Source organism: Halichoeres trimaculatus, unplaced genomic scaffold, assembly GCF_033239565.1.
Source record: "Halichoeres trimaculatus isolate MK-OKI-2021-1 unplaced genomic scaffold, fHalTri1.1 fHalTri1_scaffold_8, whole genome shotgun sequence".
In the NCBI taxonomy this organism is placed as follows: Eukaryota; Metazoa; Chordata; class Actinopteri; order Labriformes; family Labridae; genus Halichoeres; species Halichoeres trimaculatus.
The window spans coordinates 5,498,404-5,523,427 of record NW_027437186.1 but is presented as its reverse complement, the minus strand read 5'-3'; the positions used below and the strand labels follow the sequence as shown (position 1 = coordinate 5,523,427).

Sequence of the window (25,024 nt, the reverse complement as noted above, 5' to 3'; positions counted from 1 at the left end):
ACGTCAACCTGTACTGAGGTGTGATAAAGGTGGTGCATGAAAAAGTTTGAATAAATACTGAGGAAAACAAGATGCACAGGGATACATAGTGATATGCTTTTAGTTAGGCAGTTTATGGATCAACTTTTGGTAATGAAGACATACTCTCTATCCCTCCTTTCCTCCAGTCCCAGCACACTCTCAGCTACTTCACATGAGATTATTCTGTTTGACATTTTTAAATGATGTTTTTCCTCTCATCTGTGAAATGCTGCCAAAAGCTCTACTCTTGGTTGATTAAGAAATAATAATACTGAATCCCTTCTTGTTTATCATTTGAGCCTTTGTACGCGACAAAACAAATAGTAAGGTCTCCAGTGTTCTTTTTGTTAAGCATGCTTATGATAACTGAAAAAAGCTCTTTCTATTTCACTTTATTGTTCCAAAGCCCTGATTTTATGCCTGCTGATTGATTAAATGCTTGTTTTTTGCTCGGATTCTGACTCTATGACAGAATTGTGAACAAGTGGATCTGGCTGGTATTCCCCTCCACTGATCTATCTGCTTTGGCATATCAAAGATGGAGTCAAAAGATCTGATTGGCTGCTCAGAGACTCTCTCTGTCTCCTGGGATTTCTCTTATGATGCATCAAACATGCTGCCAGGATTATCTGTCTGATTTACTTCCCACAGTCTGCATGTTCATTCGGTGTTTCCCCGGGCTACTTGTTAAACCTGGGCATGTGCAGACAGAAAAATGTGATTTGAAATACAGCTGACACACTCAAAGGCCTTATTAGCAGTCAGTCGGTTTTTATTGGTAGCCTTTTATTTCTGTTCATTATGATAAATGTCATTTTGAGATCTCAAGGAACTTAATACAAAAAGCAGGTCAAGACCACACTGTTATATTACTACCTATTATAATGCCTGTGATGACTTGACATATTCTAGGTTCAGTTTTATCAAACAGCTTCAATGATGAGGTGATTGAATGTGTCCTGACTTTTAAATACTTTGGTTTCTTCAGGATGAAAATTATTAATCACTTCCAGAGTTTATAACAGAAAACTTGAGTGTAAAGCTGTGTTTCTCTGAACAAACAGGGGCTGTTTTTCGTTTATTGCTTAAAAAAAAAAAACTAATTCAAGGCACCTTTCATCTGTACTTGATTGTGGTGGTATTCTTTGTATGCATGCCACCTCAGCATCTCTGAAAATGCTGGACTCAGTGTCCCATGCTGCATTGCGTTTTGTCTCTGGTTTAGGATTTTCCATCCATCACAGTGTCTCGTATGAAAAGGTAAAGTTGTTTGTCTTATTACAGAAGACTGGAGAAATGGTATATCTTTCTTTATAAGGCCAAACTATATGAAGTGTCTTCGGTCAAAGTGCTGTCAGTGTTCTTGCTCCTTCATCCTGGTCTGAGAAACAAGGTCACCTAAAACTGGATAATTTTGTCAGTCTAGATTATTTTTAAAGTTGGATTAAGGATCATGTAATGGGTTTTTGCACATTTTACTGCAGGTTACTGCTGAGAACACATCACACCCATCCTTCAGGTCCTCCTCTGGTTCCCTGTCCAGCACTGAATCAACTTCAAGATCCAGCGCAACACTTACAGAGCCCTCATAACCTTGCTCCCCCATACCTTACAGACCGTCTCTGACATCACTAACCCACCTGCCACCTCAGATCATCCAACGCCAACCTCCTGACCGCCATCACCAGGAACTCTCTTCTTCCAAAGATCCAGAATCCAGACTCCCTCCATTCTTTCAGGGGCCAACTCAAAATCCACCTCTTCTAGACAGCTGACAAGACCAGACTCCCACTACCCTAAACTCTCATTTCTGTTTTGTTCTCTGTATTATATTCCTGTTTTTATTTCATGTCTTTTGTAAAGTGTCTTTGACTACCTTCAAAAGCTCTTTGTAAATCTGATTTATTATTATAAAGTTGACTGCTGTAATGTTTACTCATTGTAGTTCCAGCTTAATTTTTATGCTGATTTCCCAGCCAAGGCTCCCTTGTAAAAAAAATAAAAATAAAAATAAATAAATAAATAAATAAAAATGCTTATCAACGGGAATAATACTGCTAATTTAAAGGTTAAATAAAATAAAATAAAAAATAACATTAATAATTCATTATATGCAAATGACTAATATTTTTTTAGCCAAACAGCTGTAACATTTTAATTTAACAAATATATTTTAACAATGCAGTAACTACTTTGTAGTTGACAATGCTTTACCTTCAACCACAATATCACCTTTACTTCTCAAAGCACATTGTATGTCTCCCAACCAACATTTTCCCTCTTGAAGCCATGTTAGGGGGGCGTTTTCACTGAATTTTTCCCCTTAGCAGCATCAGTAGCACAGAGCCAGCCTCCGACCACACTACGCTGTTCCTGCTTGCTCCGTGTGTTTTTTTTTTTCAAAGGTTGAGAAGCAAAGATTAGGCACAAGGACAGCAAATAAACACAACCCAAACAAAGCGCGCCGTCTTTCTCCGCCAGGGATCCCGTGTTCCGTGCAGGAGCATCTGTGGCACGCGCTGATTCGCGTGAAAGGAGCACAAAACAGGTAGAAACTTGAAGGGGCTTCATTTTTTCCACGCATATCCGGATGGACGGGGGCGCTTTACTTTCCATGTCTGTAGTGATTACACACATGAAGAGGATTGGAGGCTACATGAAGAACGAAGGGGGCGGGCGGGGGCTTGTTTAAAGAAATGGGTCGTTGTGGTTAACGTCTCTATTGTACCGTAACAAGCTAAAGAATGTGCACTGAATGATTCTGCTAACGACCTGGTTTAACCCAGCTAACGTTAACCCCTGGCTTCATGCATAACCTCGCTACAGTGAGGCTAATACAGCATAGGAGCCGTTTGTAAGCGCGGGTGACGCTGTTTGAGTGGTTTCTGTGTTTTAAAACCGAACAAGTCCAGTGAACGTCTGCGTTTGCTACGTCTACGTAGCCGTTTGACAGTACCGGTTGGTTTGGTACAGTAACGACGGGCTTCATGGCCGCGGTCACATTCCCGTCTTTTTCCATTCGGCTCATGCGCCGATCACCTCACTCACTCACACACTTTCCATATCCTTCCACCTTTCGAGGGCTTCTATGTTAATTAGTGCATACATTCAGATGATATGCCGCAGGCCGCAGCCTATCAGAGCGCTCACTGCTGGAATTTGTTTACATGGAAACCCGGGGGGGCTGGAGGGAGCGATAACCTCTCCTTCCTACGTCCTCCGCTGCCAGCATACGCTTCAGAAGGAACAGGGATGTAATGGCTGACCAGTTTAAGTTGTGATTGTGACGTATATCTATATTTTTTATCTTAAGCAAAGCCTGGCCTGTTTTGTTGTGCTAGACGGATGTTAACTCTATCTTCTCTATCTTTGTCATCTGAAGTTTATGCTGAAAGTCAAACTTTATAGGCTGATCAAACAAACAAACAAATAAATAAATAAATAAATATAAGAAAAATGAATATAAAAAGATACTACTACTACTACTACTAATAATAATAATAATAATAATCATCATCATCATCATAATGACAATAATAATAATAATAATAATAATAATAATAATAATAATAATAATAACAATTATAATAATAACGAAAATAATAATAATTATAATTATAGTAATTCCAGACCTACAGCCACAGACTGAACTGTTGCTGGTCTGGTCACATAATATGTATGGATTAGTTCAATTTCATGCTGCCAAGGGGTGGGTCGGTACCAAACTTCAGAGTAAGTTACCCTACAAGATTTGGAAGTGACGTACTCATTTTTATTTCACATCATTAATTATCAATACTTAATTAGAGTTATAGATCCTCAAGTGAGGAGCGTGTCAGTATCAATATATTGGCACCATAGAATCAAAATGCCCATCATTCCTTTTTGGGGTACCACCATAGACTGTTTAAATTATGGATGTAGGCTCTGCTATGGCACCTATTTGTTCATGATGCAGAGTAATAAGGCACCAATAGGAGGTTAGAAAAAAATCCCACCTCCAGTGTGTGTTCATAGTGAACTTAGCAATTCGGACGTAAGCTGTTTTTTTTTAAACCAGGCTGTAAATAGTTTTTTTGTCTGTTTTTTTTTTTGGCTTGGTATGTGGTATTTCTGCAGCCAGCCTCAAGCAGATACTCCATGAACTGCGGCTTTTTGCACTTCCACATCAGCTTCATGTTGCTAAACCGGATGTTACCCCCAGGGGATCACAAGATCAGCCTATACCCAGAAAGCCTGTCCACATATGACTCTAAACTACAGACGAGCAAATGGAATAAACACAAGTGTAACAAAATACATTTCTGTGCTGCATTGATTCATGATGTTATATTTCTACAACTGTAGCTGACTAAATCTCACTTATTATCCTGAAATATTACAATGAAAATTAAAGCTGATATTAATCACATAACTGAAATCACCATCTTGTGATCACCATAAGGCTTGAGGTTGTTTGTTGTTAGATTGTTTAGTTTTTGTGTCACATCCCTCTGCTTCTCCACATTAAAGTCAAATATAAAATGAGCTGTGTGGAGAGAATAATTAGCTGCAGTTTAAATGACTAAAGCTGGCTCCATCCTGAAACACTTGGGTGATAAACACATTGGTACTTCAGTCAAATTTGTTATTTTATCACAATAATCTAGATTTTGCTGGTTGTAATTTGACAGTGAGATGTTGTTACACCATATTCAGGTGTTAAAACCACTAGTTATTTTATTTAGCTAAAAGTGCATGACTTATTTGCACCATTAAGCTTTATATTTATACAATGCACTTTTACTTTTTACTATTTTAAAAACTTTAGCTTATGTAAAATGAAACATGATTGATATCCACAGCAGCCCTGAGATCAATCTGATGAAAGATCTTAATTGTCTGGCAGCACCACTCAAAACAAACTTCAAGTCAATTGTATGATTTCAACAGATTGATTCTCTCTGTAGACTTTACTTACACCAATGGGAATGTGTGATTAATCATGATTAACTAGATTATTTTTTGATCACTTGACAGCACTGGAATATCTTCAATTCTAAATAAACTGTTATTACTGTGATCTGGCTTTGTTAGCCCACATTTTGTTTTGACTCTTCAGTTGAACAAACCTCAACCAAAACACAATCCCTGTTAAAATTAGAGCCGGCCCGATTAATCAGTCGGGCCGATTAATCGGGCCAATTATGCCTGTCACAGATTAATCAACATTGGCCAAAATGTAGCCGATTACAAAAAATTTTGCTCCGCGGAGATTCTGTCACTCCTGCTCCTGTGTGTCTGTGTGTTGGGCTGCACACTGCCAAAGTGCCCGCCCCCTTCGTCCACCATTAGGTAATGTAAGACTATACAACAGTGTTTTAACGTTGTGTTAGTTGCTTTTTTGTGAGATAAACAGAGATAAATGGTACTGTTAATTCACACGTCCACCATTATCTAATGTAAGACTATAATACGGTGTCTTAACGTTGTGTAAGTTGCTCATTGTGTGTTAACATTTTGACTTTTTTTTCTACTTACTGTGTTTAAAGTTTGACTTCTTTATTTATTATTGTGTTTACAGCTTGTTCTTATTTTCATTGGTTAACACTACAGTTCTTATTTTCACAGTTTTATAATTAAAGTTCCTTGTTTTAATTTAATAGTGTTCTCTCTCTGTCTTCAATCATATGGGTATCATAATAATTTGTGTTCATATACAGTATATTTCCTGTGTGTATCAATGAATTTATTATATATATCGGCCGATATATCGGATATCTGTCTATTTATCGGATATCGGACGATATATTTGATATCGGCTTTTTTTTGCCCACAGTATTGGTATTGGCATCAGCCCCAAAAATCCCATATCGGTCAGGCTCTAGTTAAAATCCATCCATACATGTCAACAACCCCCCAGAGTGATCTTTGTTCTTAGAAATATTGAGCCTCTAACAACATGCTGATGAGTTTTTTTGTGTGTGTGGATGTATAAACTCAAATGAATTGCATTCTCTGCCTGTGTTTTTCCTGTGTGTTAGAGAACAGGATGTCAGCCAGAGGAGGGAAGAAGAAGGCCACCAAGCTCTCCCGCTCAGCCCGGGCGGGAGTCATCTTCCCCGTGGGGAGGATGATGAGGTACCTGAGGACCGGCACGCACAAATACCGCATCGGAATGGGGGCGCCTGTCTACATGGCAGCGGTCATTGAGTACCTGGCAGGTAGAGAGATTCAAACAAGCATGTTTCATTGTGGTGTTAAAAACACTGTGCAGACAAACAAACAAAAGGTTTAAGGCGATAAATGATTTCATCAACTATCATTATCATGGATTGACTGCAAGCTGTGCCAGTGATGTGTCAGTGATCTCTGATACTGATATGTAATTAAAACAGAAAGAGCAGAACATCCAGCTTAGTTCATCTACTAATGATAATAATGACAAATGGAGTGTGCTTGTTAACCGCTTTCTTCAGTCTTCAGACCCCTCAAAGCACAGCAGCAGGGGCAGTTTGAGACCAAGTGTCTTACCCAAGGACACAAGGGATTGCACCGAGGCCCTCTGATTGACTGACTCTACCACTGAGCCACAGCCACCCCTTAAAGTGATATTCCGGGATGGAACAAGTTGGGTCCTGTCACAAGGTTTAGGGCAGAAATTACCCCTACAGCAGTGTTTTTGTGCAGCAGAAGCCCAGAGCGCACGCACCAAACACCCCCTCCCTGCTCCTCAGCTGGTTTCCTCTGCAATCAGATGGGGCCATATTTTACTTGACCAAAAACACAAATAAACGGACTCCCACCAAAAAAATCTGATATCTGTCTGCATTCTCGCTTTATTTAGAGAATTTTCAGCGCGTTACTTTCACACAAAAACACCGCTAAATAAGGCTCTAGTTCTCATCGTGTCGTAAAACGGCGCTACCTCCGCTGCAGAGCCACAGCTGGCTACGAGGCGCTCGCCGCTTAGTGTATCAGTCCGCGCGCTCTGCGTGCCAGATATAAAGGTAGATAAAATATACGTAGGTAGTCTGCCAGGACGAAGAGACATGATAAGAACTAGAGCCTTATTTAGCGGTGTTTTTGTGTGAAAGTAACGCGCTGAAAATTCTCTAAATAAAGCGTGAATGCAGACCGATATCAAATTTTTTCTGTGGGAGTCCATTTATTTGTGTTTTTGGTCAAGTAAAATATGGTCCCGTCTGAGTGCAGAGGAAACCTGCAGTGGAGCAGGGAGGGGGTGTTTGGTGCGAGTGCCCTGGGCTTCTGCTGCACAAAATCACTGCTGTAGGGGTAATTTCTGCCCTAAACCTTGTGATAGGACCCAACTTGTTCCATCCCAGAGTATCACTTTAAAGTAATTTAAGGGAACAATGTAATATTTCTGGAGAAGCAATAGGACTGAGTTTCCTGAGCCGTAAAGCCAAACAAAAAGCATTTGAAAAGTGTATAAAGATCTTATGAGATGTTTGTTTGTGTCTACATCACCAGCAATAATCCAGCCTCCTCACAGGAGATGTTGATCTAAACACTAACTCTTGAATTTTTCCCCTCCTGGCGTGCCGTAAAGCTCACAGCAGAAAGCAAACATGTAGAAATACCTGAGTACACACTGCGTGTTTAAAGGCTTCTCAGACTGTGTTGTCTCTCCTCTCAGCTGAGATCTTGGAGTTGGCAGGAAACGCAGCACGGGACAACAAGAAAGGCAGAATAACTCCCAGGCACATCAAGCTGGCTGTGGCCAACGACGAGGAGCTCAACCAGGTACCGCAGCGCACTGACACATTAACGTCAAAACTTTAAATTACAGCGTCAGATCGTCTAGGAGAAACACTTTGAGTTGACACTCATAAAGAGAAGCAGTTTCTTAGACTTTTACAGAAAAGCCCCACACCTGCCAACACACCATATACACACGTTTCACAGTTGGGTGTTTAAATCCACACCTTTTTGATCTCTGAGGGAGAGCAGGATGTGATTAGTTTCAGACAGTGAAGAGAAAGGAGAAGGCCTTAAATTAAACAACAGTAATGCTACGTGGGGTTACTTTAAAGACCACCAGTTGGACTGTTTGTGACGTTCATATGATAATTATTTATTGCTTCAAATGATTTACATAAAAATAAAATTATATAAAGTTTCTGATGTAGTTGTCACAAAAATCTCTGTCGCAAAAGTTTTCATGCTGTAAAAACTGAAATCCAAGTAAGTTTTTGTCTTTTTTTCCAGCAAAAAAATTGTTGTATCAGACTTTATACGACACCAAAAAATGTCTTATTTAAATATAAAAAAAATGTTTCTTAATTCAGGAATTTAAACTAGCACTTTTTGTTGAAGTGGAAACTGAAGAACAGAGGGTTATGTTTTTATTTCAAGGATTTTCTGGTGTTGTGAAAAAGTTTCAACAAATACAAGGAAGAGCTCAAAGACTTTCTCTAGAGGTATGTTATTGCCAAAACTGTGGTGAACCAAAATGAGGTCGGTGTGCAGATTGAGACCCAATTATCAATGCTAGCTTTTGAGCAGGTGATTTTTCAGTGATTGTTTATTTAAGTTAAAGTAGGATGTGGCGTATTAATACCACCTTGAATCAACCAGAAACAGTGTTGAGTAAGACTTAAAGCTTTGTACTCATCCCCTCTGAAACCATGTTAAATCTTTTGGACACTCAAAAAAGTAGACAATGGAAAATTAAGGGAGAAAAGAAAAATGGAATCAATAGATAACAAGAACTAACTCATGAGTTCACTTTCAGTTCACTGAAGAAACCTCTTTTATTACCTGTTAATACAAATGAACAGTGAAATGCTCTAAAAACACTTGGTGTAACTCACAGTTGGAAGGAAAAATTGAAATATTGAAAAAATAGATGAAGTGTTTGGAAATCTAAAAATGTAATATGCAGTAAGTGCTCACTAAAAATGAAAGTACACAGATGATGCTCGTGCTAGTTTTAGTGTGTTCAAACACTAATAGACATATAAGTGATACAATGATAAATGAACCCCAAAGCAGCAGAGGCAGAGCAGTTGTAGAAGTTTCACCGTAGACTGAGGTGAAAGGGAATGAGTCAGACTTCAGGGGCGAGGCATGTGAAGGCAGGTGAGTGTCCAGAGGCAAAGAGCGGCAGTGTGGCAGAGTTGGGCTGAAAGGCAGGAGGCTTGTGGAGGCACTGGAAGAGAGAGGAAAGAGAACAGTAATTAGCCACTCATAAACACAATAAAAAACTAGAAATTAGCTTTACTAAACCACTTAAGAGACAGACCTTATACCACTGTGCAAGAGGGAATACTCTTGCCACAGAGGGCAGTCCCCACACAGCTTCAGGCCTTCCACATACATAGCTGGATATTTTTAAGATGAATATCCCCCTCATTGGTTTAAAAATTCTTTACCCTGATAAGTGCGACTCTAAGCGTGCCAAACCCATACATGGCAGTAGGGCTTGACATTAACACCCGCCAACCCGCCAAATGCGGGTGAATTCCAGCTGTGGCGGGTAACACTGCCACTCCTACTAGCCACTGTGGTGGGTTAAATGATGTAATTGTAGTTTTCTGAAACAGCGTCTGAAATACTACAGCTAGGGCAATATGAGACTATGGCACTACAACTCCCATGAGCACTGCCTGCACACAGTGCTTGCTCATTGGTCCATTCGCCAAGTCTTTTGCTGACGTAACTGCTGAGATGCACTTATTAATCTCCAGACTCCCGCTTGGACACCGTGACCGCTCCCGGTGTTTAGCGCCTGATAACGTGATTTAAAACTTCACTCGCGTCTTTTTCACTCTCCATTGTATACTGATTCCGGGCTCTGAGTCACAAAGTAGCGCCAAAACTCCCGTAACTTTTTAAAAGTGAGGACGTCTATCAGATGGGGCTCATTTAAGGTCACACTGCACCAATCTCACCAGCAACACTCACCTAGAGCAGGGGGAGGAGGACATGTAGAGAAGAGAAACTGGTCACAGATATGAGGAGCTGTAGGAACAATATTTAAAAGCTCCAAATGTAAAAATACTGTAAACAAACCAAACCATTCTAACTAAACAAGACTTATAGTCCAGTGTGACGTATATATGTTGTATATGTATACATACATATTTAATCTCCAACATTCACAACTTTTATCAAATGCAACAATAAACTACTCCTTTTATGACTTTGTCTTAATGGACGGCATATTTTCACATAAAGAAGCACAACCCTCCACACGACTGTTTCAAAAGTGGCATTAAAAATTTATGTAGTCTTTCTCTGAGTGTAAACAGAGGTCATTTACATTTAAAAAGGTTGTAAATTTAGTTCAAGTAAACTTTAGCATTTCATTAATGGCTTTAATCACATTAAACATAATTATCCAACAACAAAATTGTGGCTAGTGAAAATGCTGAGTGGATAGTAATTTTGGGAAACCACTAGCCACAGTGGCTGGTGAGCAAAAAAGTTAACGTCAAGCCCTGCATGGCAGTGTTTTTCAGACATGACACTCATGGCAGCCATTTAGAATGAATCCCCCGTCATTCAGCTGTGACGTTTGAGAACCAAAAACTTTTTCTGGCATACACACAAAACAATGAAACCGGAGTTTTCCGAAGTCTTCACTTTAGCTGGAGTTTTTTTTAGAAAACATCACTTTCAGTGACGTAAAACTGCGGATTTGCATGGATGTTACGCCTCAGTGTATAAAAACACATGCAGTGTAGGTGCTTGATGAGGGTGATGAGCCACAGACAAGCGGGAGTAAGTCAGTGAGAAAGAGCTGCCCAACCTCCAGAAGAAGTCCACACACAGAAAACTAGAATCACCATGATTAGTGGCATAAAATTCAGATCATATATACTAATACATAGTAGTTTGAAAACTAGAAAAGCACTTTGAGAGCGCAGACCTCCGCCAAGCATATTGTGATTGTCACCAGCACTTTAGTCCTACTTTAATGTTATACTCCCTTTCAGCTGACTGTCTGCTGCAATTTGGTGTTAGTTGCAGGTTTGTACGATAATTTGTTTCCTGACAGTGTTGAAAATTATGATGACCCAGAACATTTTTCATATTCTAGATCTTGGAAACCAGAATGTTGCCAGGATCTGCGTTGTACTTTTACATCTGTCAGAAATTATGGTGACTTTGTCTTGTATTGTTTTGCAAAGCAATCTGACAAATATACACATGTGGTGAAAACAGCCCTATCTCACAATGATAAAGAATCCTTTAAAAAAAATCCTGGATCCAGACGGTGATTCGGATCACCTCCAAAATTTAATCACTACTTCCTTATCCCATTTTGAACATTTCCTGAAAAATTCATCAAGATCCATTCATTTGTTTTTTAATTTATGTTGTTCACAGACAAACAAAAACAAACTCTCCCAAAAACAAAACCTAATAAGAAAATATAAAAGAATGTACTGGAGTGTGCAACCTTTGAGTTTAAGTTTACATAAGTATTTAGTGTTTTATATGAATATGAACAAACTGATGATGTAAAATGAAGAAAAAATACTGAGAGCTAACACTAATACACAGGTTAAACATGCATAAACAGGGACTTCAAGTGCTTAAGAGGGAACATAAAAATGTCTGATCAACCTGAGAAATCACCTGTTTGTGCTGAGATAATAGAGTCATGTGCCTTTATACTGTTTGTGATGTGTGTGTGTGTGTGTGCGCCCGTGTGTGTGTGTGTGTGTGTGTGTGTGTGTGTTATTGGGTAGGTAAACAGTGTATTACCCTCTGATGCTTTTAAACAAATGAAGTTTCTAACAGGTTTTTGAATTGAAGTACTTACCATGAGCCTGAATTCATTTATAGCGATCGTAAACATGTTGACGAGCACAGAATGTCAGGGCCCAGCTCAGTCCCTCAGAACATAAAATGATTTAAAAATGGAACAGATTTTAGGATCCTGTTTTATAAAATGAGCTAAGTTAAAGAGATATTTAAAGTTTTATGCGTGCTGTGATACAGGTGTTAGTTTTCCATCAGTTGTCTTTGTGCATCAATGTTAAATCATGGACAGAGCTCACGCCTGTCTTGATAACGTGAAGTCCTCTCCCCGTGTAGGACGTGCGGGTTAATCGTGAAGGTTTGAGCTCCCAGCAGATGGTGTTTGTAGCAGCTAATGTTTCAGGAGGCGTGAAGTATCCCCACACTTTGGCTGACCTCATTTCACATCTGCTTACACTGAACGAGTCACTTCAACAGAACACACTCCTCATGAATAATGTAGGTGTGTGACATGGTTCCTACAAAGGCCTCATTTCTGAAACGCTCTCTCCATCAGCTGCTGCGGGGGGTTACCATATCAAACGGAGGAGTTCTCCCTCGGATCCACCCAGAGCTGCTCTCCAAGAAGAGGGGGGCCCGGGTGAAAGTGGACAGTCAGGCGTCAGTCCCAGAGAAGGAGGAACGCTCCAAGAGCAAGAAACCTGTCAAAACCTTCAAAAAGGTTAAAGGCAAAAGAGGCCGCAAGCCAAAGGTACGTTCATCTGACAGAGTACAACAGAGCAGGGCTTAAAAAGCTCTGCTTCTGTAACCAGCTCTGCCTAAAGAGTGGGGGACCTGAGAGTGCACCTTTCCAGGACCATAGTTTACCTTCTCAGAGAACCAACAGGTTTCATGCAGATTATCCCCTGATGATAAAAACAGCTCTTATGCTTTTAAATGTCAGCAATCAGCATTTCCTACTAATAATATTTGCTGTTTTATCCTGCTGATGCCAGAAGTGTCAGGATGAACAGTTATTTAAACACTGAATAAAAAAAGAGTTCAAACACTCATTGTTGAAAGAAATATAACCTTGTTGGGTGCCAGTCGAGACAAAACAGACCTGTTGTATAAGGAATTAATGAACATACATGACAGTGAAAACCATCTTTATAGTTTTAATGCAGTGATCTCCACTACAGAGTCATGTGTGTTTTCTGTTTTTTTTGGTCGTTTTGTTCAAGGAGTTCATCAAATTTACTGAATCTTTTGGGGCAAGACCACACTGGCCACTCAAACCGTGCCACCGCAGCGCCTTTACAGCCCATGGTCACACTACTCCAATATGAAAACACACGTGCACAGGCGTGGCTCGCCTATGTCAACGTGAAGCTTCTGTTTACATGAAGGAGAGCTCATCAGAGTCAGCACAGTGAGACATAGAGAATAAGTGACTTCAGGGACATTTTGACTTGTGTTAAGTCGTTTTGGTCCAACACAATGATTTGATTTATAAATTTATGATATTAATGTTTTGTTCTGTAGATGATGAAACCCGCTCAGTCTTTGCGCAGCTTTACATGTTTTTACACACTTAGGAACATTATTCTAAAACTGTTGAACTTTGCTCACCCAGTCTTTCACTAAGTGATAAACCTTTTACTTTTTCAGCATTCTGTTGTCACTTTCCAACTCTATTGAAATATTTTTTAACAAGGTTTGCAGGAAGGACACAGATGCTCGATTTTCAAAACAGAAAGGCTTTTAATAATCACAAAAAAAGGTTCTATCAGAAGTTCACAGCAAAGCAGGGTCAAAATGAGGAAGCAACAAAAATAGTCTTTATTTAAACCTACACTGAAAAAACTCTTACACTTGTGTTGAACAAAACAGCCAGGACAAGACATGACAGTTAAACACAGGACAAAGGGAGACAGAGGCTGTTTTTCAGACCGCCTACTACACTAGCGGTGCCCACTATTTGGCTGACATTCAGTCTGAAGTAGTCAGTAAGCGAAAACTTGCTAAATCTGCAGTATACCAAAAATCCCGAATGTCCTAATGATCCAGGCAAATTTCTCAGTGTGCAACAGACCAGTCTACCTGGCATACTATTTCCCACAATACATGACGCTAATGCTGTTTGTCAATGCAGGTGGCAGGTTTCAATGAATTACTGCCATCTACTGGAAATGAGTGGGCATTACAACTACAATACAACAATATTAACGTTAGACAATCTGTGAGATAACAGTGAAGTGATGCCAAAGAAACACCAGTAAATCTTGTCATTTCTAGTTGTAGAAGAGGTGTTTAAACACCCTGAAAACCACTAATTCACATTTTTAAATCATAGTGGGATTAAATGGAAATGGTTTTTCCATCAGCTGTGATAATAATAACTTAATCCCTCCAGATTTTTTGAAAATAACAATAACTTTTGGTGTAAGATTAAAAATCAAATATGATGATTCTGCTGTGGTATGATTAACAAAATAAAAAGTCCCAATCTACCCATAGTTAGTTTTGTACATTTATAATAAAGGTGAAAAAAAAATCATCAGCTGTAGCTCTGCCTTCCAGAACCAGAGTAGAATATTACAAAAAAGACCCAACAAAACAGTCATACTACATACTACTTGCAAAAGCAGTAGGCAGTATGCAGTGCCTACAACATACTACATTCACTTGTAGTACGTAGTAGGCGCATTGAAAAAACAGCCACTGTTGGTCTATGGGGGTGGCATGGTGTGGATTGATTCCAAAGAAACATCAGTGAATCTTGTCACCTCTGGTTATAAAAGAGTTTTTTACTTCTACAAATTCATTAAAGCCCATATAAACCACTAATTCACATTGTTATACCATACCTGGATTAAATGGAACTGGTTTTTCCAGGGGCGTAGCTACAATTAGGCAAACACAGGCAGTTGCCTGGGGCCCCAAGATTCCCAGGGGCCCCCAAAGCATCTCTTAAAAACTGATTTATGAAGTTCTCTTCAATTGAAAGCATTTCTTTTTTCTAAATCTTACTTCACATGCTTTAAAATACATCAAAAGGCTTAATCTTTAATGATGGTTTTGGGTACTCCCCCTCAAAATCAAACTTTTTGAGTTGGTGATAAACATTATTGTACAAAATCTCTTTTTTGGGTACATAACTCACTGGACAGGGGGTCAAATAAAAATACATTAACTTTAAAATAATAGTACCAAAAAGGTAATGGTAACTGTAAATATCACCTCTTTCAGTAGATTTTTTTTCCAGATTTATGTTGTGCTTGATATTTACATATTTTTTCTATACTAAATTATTTTATTCAATATTTACCTATTGTAATGTTTTTCACTTCATACTTTCTTGTTTGTTACTGTTACTCTGTAAATTCCCCACTGTGGGACAAATGATCTGTCAACTGACCATAAAGATTTCAAATCCAGGACAAAGTGAACTAAATTATGTATTCACTTTTTTCCAAATCAAACTAAAGTACAGAACTTGAGGAAATGCATTTAGTTGCGTTAAGTTACCATGTACAAGATTAGCACTGTCTCATGCCTTGATTCTCAGAAAGAGACAGTGGACCCAGGGAAGGCCAGTCTAGCTCCGAGGAAGATGAGTTACAAGGACCTGGAGGGCCCCACTGACTGGGTTTGCCTTGGGCCCCCAAACAACTAAATCCCCCCCTCGGTTTTTCCATCAGCTGTAAAATTAAAAGTCAATCCCTTCCAGATTTTTAAAAATAAACAATATATATTTTTGTATAAGATTTAAAATCAAGTATGATGTTTCTGCTGCGATATGATTTACAAAAAACTAAAATGTCACAATGTACTTATAGTTTTTTTTTTTTTTTTACTTTTTTAATAAAGGTAAAAAATGAAAATAAAAAACATCAGCTGAAGCCTTACGCAACTTAAAATTAGACTAGTACAAAACAGACCCAACAAACAGTCTAACTACTACTAGGGATGCACGATATTGGATTTTTCCCGTTATCCGATATGCCGATATATCGAAACCCCTTTTGGCCGATACCGATACCAATACCAATACCGATAATCACAAGTTTGTTTGTTTTTTTCACTGTAAAGAAAGCTAAGTCTAACCTGTAATGGAATTTATATGTTACTCTTATTGTGACGGTCTTATTTGTTTAAGAAACACACATAAAACAAGACAAAAAACATTTGATTTTACCATAAATAAGAAATGTATTATTTTTTCAAACTCAAGACATTCAGTATTGAATTACTGAAAAATAATTTCTTTAGATCACATGAACTTTAAATGTACAATGCATTTTTAAACATAACCAAGTTGAATTTGATTATTTTAGAGCTACTGTAACAACCTGGATACAGACACAGAGCTCTGCAGTGCAAATAAATGAAGTGCTATGTTTTATTTAAGGAGCTTATTTTTCAGATGGAAAATAATAATAATCCAGATACCAATAAACGTGTTTTTAAGCTTTTATCAGCCGATACCGATATTGTGCCGATAATATCGTGCATCCCTAACTACTACATGCAAAAGCAGTATGCAGTGCATACTACATACTGTATTCACATGTATGGGGTAGGCGGTTTGGAAAACAGCCACAGACTTAAACACAAGAGGTAATGGAACACAGGTGGAAACAATTAGGAGCTGGGATCACAATCACAAGGGCGGGAAAACACCAGGGCAGGAAGTGAAGTGATCTGAAAACAAGAGGAGAGGAGTCACTACAAAATAAAACCAGACATGACAAATATGAGAGACAAGGCTGAAGTAAAGAGTGCAAACTTAACTGAAGACATGACAATGCTACTGGCATTAAATCTAAATTTGGCATTTATAATTTAAATGTAACAATACAGTGTGATTCTGATTTCAATGAAATACAGGCTTTCAGTTATTTGTACACATATTACAACTCTACGAAGATGGAGTTTTATTTTTGTTTTACTTTAAAAGAGGAAACATGCCTGATGTAGCTGGGCTTGCTTTTTTTGGTGGTGACGCAGCACAGTCTGACTCCCTTTCTGTAGCTAAAGCTGCAGACAGTGTTGAGACTATCAATAAATATCAAACTGGAGCTCATTTGGCTCCAAACATATGTGATTGCAGTGTTTCTAAATCTTCCCAAGCACTGGCACCTCCCTGTATGTTGTCGAAAACATGTTTTATGTTTTCACATATCTGAAGAAACACCATCAGCCTGCTAATAAATCCACTGGCCTCCAGCCAACAAGGCATCAAATATTCTTAATGCATCTCTGTTAAATCAAGAAACAGAATGACTTCAGAAAGACTCATTGACTTGTGAAACTGACGATTAAAGAGCAAGTTCATGAAGAATCAGTGGGAGCCTGGGATGCTCACTGGATCCCAGTCTGGCACTCTGCCTGTGTTCTCAGTGAGCACTGAGGTGTAAAAACCAGTTTAGTCTTTGTTTCCCTGAGGATTGAAGTTGATCTAATTGTGCCCTTTTTTTCAGAACGCAGATGGCGAGGCTGTTCCAAACTCTACGGTGGAAGATGGTCCAGGAGAAGGATTCACCATCCTGTCAGCAAAGAGCCTGTTCCTCGGTCAAAAGGTGACGTGTTGGTCTCTGAGAGGCCAGTGCTGGTTTGTCAGACTGTTGTCAGATGATGAAATACTCTTTAGTGGGAAGTAAAAAGAAGTTTTATGGATAATGCCAGCAAAACTGTCATCTTTAACTTTGAAGAAACAACAGTAAAGTGGATAAACTGTTTGTGTATAACCTTGTGAATCCACAGCTTTCACTAACAGAGAGTGAAATCAGCAAAATCGGAACAATCAAAGTGGAGGGGATTATTAACCCCACGAATGCAGAGATGGACCTGAAGGACGGAGTGGGTGAGGACGACTTGTTCGCTTTCCTTTTTAGCTTTTTCCCTCAGACCGTCCCCTCTCCAGGTTGTGCTCACCCCCTGCTGGTTTCACCTCCTTTTCAGGTAACGCTCTGGAGAAAGCTGGAGGCCGAGAGTTCCTGGATGGAGTCAAGGAGCTACGGAAAGCACAGGGGCCTCTGGAGGTGGCGTCAGGTACAGACTGGTGGACACAGAATCCTCAAACAAGGATCAACAGCAGCAGACGTCTAAGAATATCACTGCTCCAAGCTCCAAGAAAAACACAACTAAAGGCAGAGAAATACACTAAACCAGAGTCACCGCTGCCTGAAGGCACTGCGGCAGCCTCAAACTACCAAGGGTTCAGATCCTTGGTGTCTGTATGAGGTCGAGTTCTTGCACCATATCTCAAAAAACACAAACAGATCAACAAGTCATCAAATGATTAATTTAAAAGATTGTTAATTCAACAAAATAAAAGTGTCCTCTGAGAAAACTTGAGCTGAAAACAAAAACTGCTAACCTCAACCTCTTCAGGCGATCTGACCTCCGTACTTTGAGAGTTTACAGTATCTAGTATTAAAAAGATGAACATCACAGGGATTCAGACAACAAAAAAATAAACCTATGTTATTTTACAACTTGTCTTTATGTGAAGGTTACTCAGAGTTGACTTGTGTTCCTCTTGAATTTAAAGGATTGTTGATTGTAGCACTGTGAGTCTTGAACAGTTTAAAAATCCTTTCAAGAACTTTCTCAGGCCTAAAAGTTTGTTTCTCAAAGGCTACGTTCAGACTGCAGCCCTTAATGCTCAATTCTGATATATTGCTCAAATCTGATTTTAGTGTTTAGCTGTTCAGATAACACCTGTAATGTGACCTGACTGCAGACTGTGATGTGAACAGCTCACGCTTCAGAAGTGACACGCATGCTCAGTTTAACATTGATGATATCAGGCACAACACGATGTGAAGAGGAGCAACAAACACAGAGCAGAACTGTTACTTTAGCCTGATTAATCCATTCAAAAAGTCGTCGCAGTGTTAATAAACTAAGTTAGTTAGATATCATAATTCAAATGTACGATTCATTCACCTTTATCCTTTATTGTGTGTGTAATGGAGATGCCGGTCGATTGCCCCAGCGCTCTCTCACTTTTTCTCATCACTCATCCTTTTATGCATTGTTTAATCAAGCTTGTAGCTGGATAAATAACTAAACTCTTTATTTAAAAAAAGCATACACTTTTTAATAATCATGTCTATATTAACCTCTAAATATGTTCCGTCCATGAAGTGACTTTAAAAACATTAGTTCTGAGGTAAACTGGGGCTGTTAAATGACGTCAAAGTCGCATTAAATGCGACCTGGCTGTTCAGACCACGGTTGCATTCAAGAAAATCGGATATGTATCTGATTTAGTACCACATTTGAAAGTGGCCTGAATCTGATTTGAAAAGGTCAGATTCAATGTGACTTTTGCTGTTCACACTGTCAGAAACAAATCAGATTCAGGTCACTTGTAGTGTGAACATAGCCAAAGTGCCTGAACTACAAGCAGGAGGATTTATAAACACAGTTGAAGCCCGGGTGACTCAAAGCACATCAGAAACAGTCCTCTTTGAGGGAGTTACTCTTTATATAAAAAATATAAGAAGAAAAAAGGATGTCAGTCATCTTCAACAGAGGCCACTACGACAGCACGAACACTCCTGTTGTTCTGAGCTCAGTCACCAAATCCACCGTCCACTGGTGAGTCACCAACAGGCGTGATGTCATGCTACACCCTATTCTCATGGCAACCCATGACCGTGGCAGACTAGTCATCACTCAGGTGCTCACCCTCACCCCCTCCATCATAATTATATATTAATAATATGTTAATAATAACTTTATTTATACATCACTCGTTAAAAAAATGTTGACAAAGTCTTTTGACAGAGAAACAAACAGCTGTTCATGTCATATGAAAAGGACCTGTTGTCACGACTTCCTCACTAATTTCATGAAGCCTCAGGTGTTTTCTAAGAAAAGCCCTGCAGGTTTATACCCCAGACTTCGAGCTCACTGCTCTGAATCCTTGTTTCTTTATTTTGTTCAATGAGTGTTTTAAGTCTAACTCAACAGTCACAGGAGTTTCACATCCAGCCATTTCTCTTTTCTGCACCCTCTAGTGGCGGTGAGCCAGGCGATCGGGATGGCGGCTCGTTTCATCATCCACTGTAACGTCCCTCAGTGGGGTTCAGAAAAGTGTGAGGACCAGCTGGAGAAGACGGTGAAGAACTGCCTCTCTGCAGCCGAGGAGAAGAAACTCAAGTCTGTGGCTTTCCCCTCACTTCCTGCTGGACGGTGAGCTCACGCCAAAGTGTCTGATGTGTCTGATATGTATGGTTTCCATTCACTGTTAGGTCAGCAGGGCAAACACACTCAAAACATGAAGTAAAAAAAAAAAAACAGCTGCTCAGTGGAGAGGCTTCCTGCTGGGCGTCAGTCACAGGAGTTTTTCCAGTCGTTCACATCATTGATCTGACGTCAGCATTAGATCAGACTAGGTCTGTCCTAATAAATCCTCGTTCTCACATCAATAAGACAGGACTGATCAGGAGGCAGAGATGGTTACATGGAGCAGTATAGAGTTGAACATGAAGGGCTCTAATTTCGTTGTGCAGTGCAGGGGGCGCAAACCTGGCGCAACCCGCGCAGTGTTAATTTCATGCGGTGCACCACCATGCGCTGCCAATTTGACAATTTGGTAGACCGTCTGCGCAGAGATGGGTGTGACGGCGCACCAGGGGAAGGTGTCAGCAGATTCATGTTGGCGCAGTGACAATTTCGTGCCAAAAAAAGTGCGCTGAAAGCTCGCCAGCTCCAACCTGGTCTATCCTCGGCGCAAAGCGGAGTGCACCCTCCACAGCTGTAATTTGGTGACAGGCGCACATGTGCGCACATGTCAACAAAGCCTCAGAGGCAGGTTTCCAGAGTGTCAGGCACATTTTAATGCAATAAACAATCACAGCAATCACTATTTAATGTAACTGTCTGAACCAGCATATACATTTATATCTATATTAACTGTCCCGTCACATCTGATGTCAGATTAAAGCCGTTTGTCATAATGGAAAGTTAACCTGACGGCAGCTGGAAGTTTGATGCACATCTTACAATTAAACAATAAACAGCCTTAACATCTGATACAGAGTAAATATCTGGCTTCTCTCATTTCATTTCATTCAAAGAAAAGAGGGAGAGCCGAAAGCAAGCCAAAAACAGACTTTTACAGCATTAAAACATATTTACAGTCCAGTTCAAAAACAGCTTAGGTTTGAAACGATTCAGCACAGACTGTATGGGGGGTGGATTTTTTTTCCATCTCATAGAGACACAGCTTAGCTCACGTGACTGACGCCCGTCTGTTAGAAAGGAAGCTCAAAGGCCACCTGTAGCAAGGTGGGCGCACAGGGGGAGGCGCCCTGGCTTTGGGCTGTGAGCAGCACCCAGTGCAGAGGCCTCCTGTGACTGTGTTTGCTGACACTGCTCCTCTTTACTCAGCCACATGTTTCAAAAACAATATTACCTGTGTGTGTGTGGGTCTGCGTGTGTGTGCTGGGGTGGGTGGGATCTGCTTTTAAACATGTGAAGCACTTTGTGCTACATTATTAATGCAGATTAAGTTAAATTTGATTTGAGGAGTTGAACCCCTTCAGGCTTCAGGTTTCCTCATCACAAGCAGAAAAACGTGACTAGTTTCGAGAGACGGAGAGGTTAAAGTAAAGACATAAAGCTGTCCTGATGATGGCTAGAGCTAGATTAGCTAGAGAGTAGTATGAGTGTGTGAATCCACAGAGAGATCATTACGGTCTTCTCTGCTGCTTGTGCTGGGTTTAATACTGAAATAAAAATGTTTCAAAATCAATAAATGATCGTCATATACTTTATTTCTCCTCGAGGGGAAATTCCTTTTTAGTTCTTGCTACTCCTTTAAAAAGTTAAGAATAGAAAGTGCAAAATAAGTAACTTAAGATTTAGGAAAATACAAAATATACAAATATAAGAGATTATAAAATAAAAGAAATTACAAGTATACAAATACAAGAAAGTTGAAAAAATGGAAGCGTAAGTGCATGTGAAATTGAATATAACTAAAAAACATAAGTATGATCATTTGCTGAGAATATGAGACTAAATAGGAACATCAGTAATAAATTGTTGCACATATACTTAAATATGTATATTGCACAGAAGGTAATTACTGCACCTATTGCTTAAAACACTGAGTCCAGAGTGAAAACCTGTGGGCTGTTTAAAGGTCTCATATTATGCTCCTTTTCTGCAGTTTAATATGGATCATTGATGTCTTCATGAAATGGTAGTAACATGTTTTGGTCCAAAAAGCCAATAAATCAAGCACAGCAGCATTGTTTCCAGGCTCTCAGCCCCTCTGTTCAGAACGCTCTGATTTAGTGGGCGTGACCTTCATATGTAAATGAGCCATCGCTGATACCGCCCCGCTCTTCAGCATCACTGAGAGCGGCGCCACGAGCTCCGAGTGCACAATGTTTAGAAAACAGCGAAGCTTGTTTACCGTACCATTACAGGCTAAAACAACAGGCTAACTGCAGCTAAAGTTAGCATCCTGAAGCTAACACAAAGACGGGGGGGACACTGAGGAAAAGCTCTTACATCTGCTCCACAGCACACAGCATTTAAAATACTCACATTTCCAGGGTTCGAGGTTTGTTGGAGGGTGTTTGGTAATGCGCCTGGATTCAGGACCAGTCTATTCGCTAGCCCTCTGTTGTACTACTCAAAGTTGGAAAAGCAGTCGGCAGTGAAATGACAAGCACACACATGCACAGTTTTACTGAGTGTAGCTGGAACATTTCCTTCATAAATGAACCACCCGATGTTCGGCCAAGATTATCCTCTAGTGTGAGCGGTTGACAGATGAATCCTTAGCCCCACAATCGTCTCACAGACTTGTCAGAGCCGATCATTTTCAAACATGTTTGATATTTACCTGGATGATTACAACATTCATTCTCACTGAGGATGACAACAGCTAAGAGAAAGAGAGAGCCCCAGAGACTGGACAACAGACAACAAACGCAGGCTCAAAGTGTGACTGAAAGGCTCCAGGTCAGCTGACTGCGCGCTCCACTGGCCCACTCGAGCCAGTTCAATAATGCCTTTAAAAATAACACATAACCACGCCATTTTCATGCAGTAGCAAACTGTTGTTTTATCAGTGATGGGTGTGAGATCATGCCATTATTGGCTGATACAGCAACAGTTTCACCTCTGTCCCTCTGCGTGCGCGTAATGGATGCTGCAGCAGACAGCTCCGCTTCTCTCTCCTCCTGTCCCACCAGTGCACTTAAAACCTCAGATCAAACAACTGAGCACATGTGGTGCATCACTCTCTCTGGTCAAATAATCTTGGTGAAATCCTGTAGTGTGTGCTGGTCAGTATTTTCAAATCTTGTAGTTAGAGTGTGCTTAAGATTTAAGAGAAGATGATCTGTGAAGATTCTTCTTATGTGTGAGATACAACCCGATTTCAGAAACTTTAAAGATTTTTAAAATCCTGTAGTGTGAGCCGGGCTTTAGTCTTGTCTTCTTCTGAGATGGGAAGCTTGTGCATGGAACTATGTGGTTGTTTACAGCCAAAAACAGCCACACTCCTCTCCCGGTTGCTGGAGAGATTTCTCCCCAGATGTGGGGAGAGGAGTGGGCGGGGAGGGTCCAGGTTTGTCATTAAATATCACATTTTGTGGGCTGGGAGGAAAGCCAAAGACCCCCAAATTTCACTAAAAGACTTAATAAAGTGATTTTTGCATAATATGGGACCTTTAATGAACTCCACCTCCACACCCTGCTGTGAGCCAGTCTTTCAGAACTTGCACTGGGCCTGGCTCAGTGGGATTCAGGACAGTCTGCTTCCACCTTTAGATTTGTAAAGACACTCAGACTTCTTGGATTTGTTTCATGTCCCTGGAGAAGTTTCAAAATAAGAAATGAGACCATGAAATGACCCACCTGAGTCCTGAGGTCCTGCTGGGTCTCAGCTCCGGTGCTCAGGGCTCAGCGTGTATCCACTAACCGTTGGTCTCTGTCCCACAGGAACGGTTTCCCAAAGCAAACAGCAGCCCAGCTCATCCTCAAGGCCATCTCCAACCATTTTGTGTCGTCCACCAGCTCCTCTCTGAAGAACATTTACTTTGTGCTGTTTGACAGTGAGAGCATCGGGATTTACCTTCAGGAAATGGCTAAGATGGACACCAAGTGAGGCTCCCGCTGTCCCCGTTTGTTTTTCTAACTGTTGTTTGTCTCTGCAGGTGTAGATAGCTGATATGACAGTAGGAGTTTTTTTTTCATGTGGAATCTGTTTTATTTTTGCTTTAAGAGGAAAAAAAATATTTGTGAGTGGAGTGCTGTTCACATTTCTGTTCCACTGTTCCTTCAAAATAAAAGACTTCTTTTAGATTAGACCATTTCAGTCTGTACAGTTTGCTTTACGCCTCCTGGTTTCATCGATGTTTTTACATTCCATGTACAAATATATCAGTTCTTTTCCTGCCTCTGTAGTTTCTGATACAGTTAGTTTACTAAAAAAGTGTGGTTCTCATTCTGCTTTGAAATAAAAATTCAGATGTTTTACACCAGAGATCAGACCAGCTCATTTTTTCCCCCTTTGTTGGAGAAGTTTAGGAAATAGTGATGTGCAGATCGATACTAAAATATCAATACTTCTGATACCAGCTCTGTGCTCTAAAATCGATTCTCCGTAATCAAAATATTGCCGTTTGGTGGAAAGAACTTTTTCTCCTGCCTGGGTAAGTGTGTGTAAGCGCAGCTGCACGCTGTTCATTTTTTCACTCAGTCTCAGCCACAGACTGTGATTTCACTTGAGCACTTCCACATTGTCTCATATTCTTAGACAGGAGGTTGCTGCTTGGTCTTAGCCTGTAGTCTGCAGTTTGTATAGGACAGAATCGCAGAGTGCAGAAGAAGTCACATGGACAATCTACAAACAGCCAAGATGATAAAAGTTATGATTATAAAATAATGAACAAAATAAATAAATGCTTCAATAAATTGTTGCATGAGTCAGGGGCGGAGCCAGCATTTCGTTTTTGGGTGGGCCAAACCAAGTTTGGCTGGGCCTTAAAACACGAAAGTTAGTAGGTCAATTTGAAATGATAAAACAAATGACATACTACTGTTACTATTCGTGTTTGTTTTTTGCTCCTTTGTTATCTCATTGCATTTTAGAGCATCAGACAGATCTACCTGTGATTTTTCTCCACGGTGCTGACCACAGAGTTGTGTTGTAACGCACCACTGAACTGCACTGCTACAGCTTTCCATTTATTATAGCCTGTAGGAGCAACACCATGGTTAAATAATAAACAAAAACCTACAGTCTTCCCAAAATCATTCTTTAGTC

General features: G+C 40.0%; 1 protein-coding gene across 1 annotated transcript; it reads left to right on the top strand.

Moving 5' to 3' along the window:
- The first annotated feature begins 2,347 nt into the window (after window positions 1–2,347).
- On the top strand, window positions 2,348–24,200 carry macroh2a2 (macroH2A.2 histone). The gene is made up of 9 exons (XM_074676420.1): window positions 2,348–2,569; window positions 6,045–6,224; window positions 7,661–7,767; window positions 12,293–12,487; window positions 17,202–17,300; window positions 17,485–17,584; window positions 17,683–17,772; window positions 19,752–19,926; window positions 23,698–24,200. The coding sequence occupies exons 2-9, from the start codon at window positions 6,053–6,055 to the stop codon at window positions 23,861–23,863; spliced, it is 1,104 nt and encodes a 367-aa protein (XP_074532521.1). The 5' UTR covers window positions 2,348–2,569; window positions 6,045–6,052; the 3' UTR covers window positions 23,864–24,200.
- Window positions 24,201–25,024: the final 824 nt, after the last annotated feature.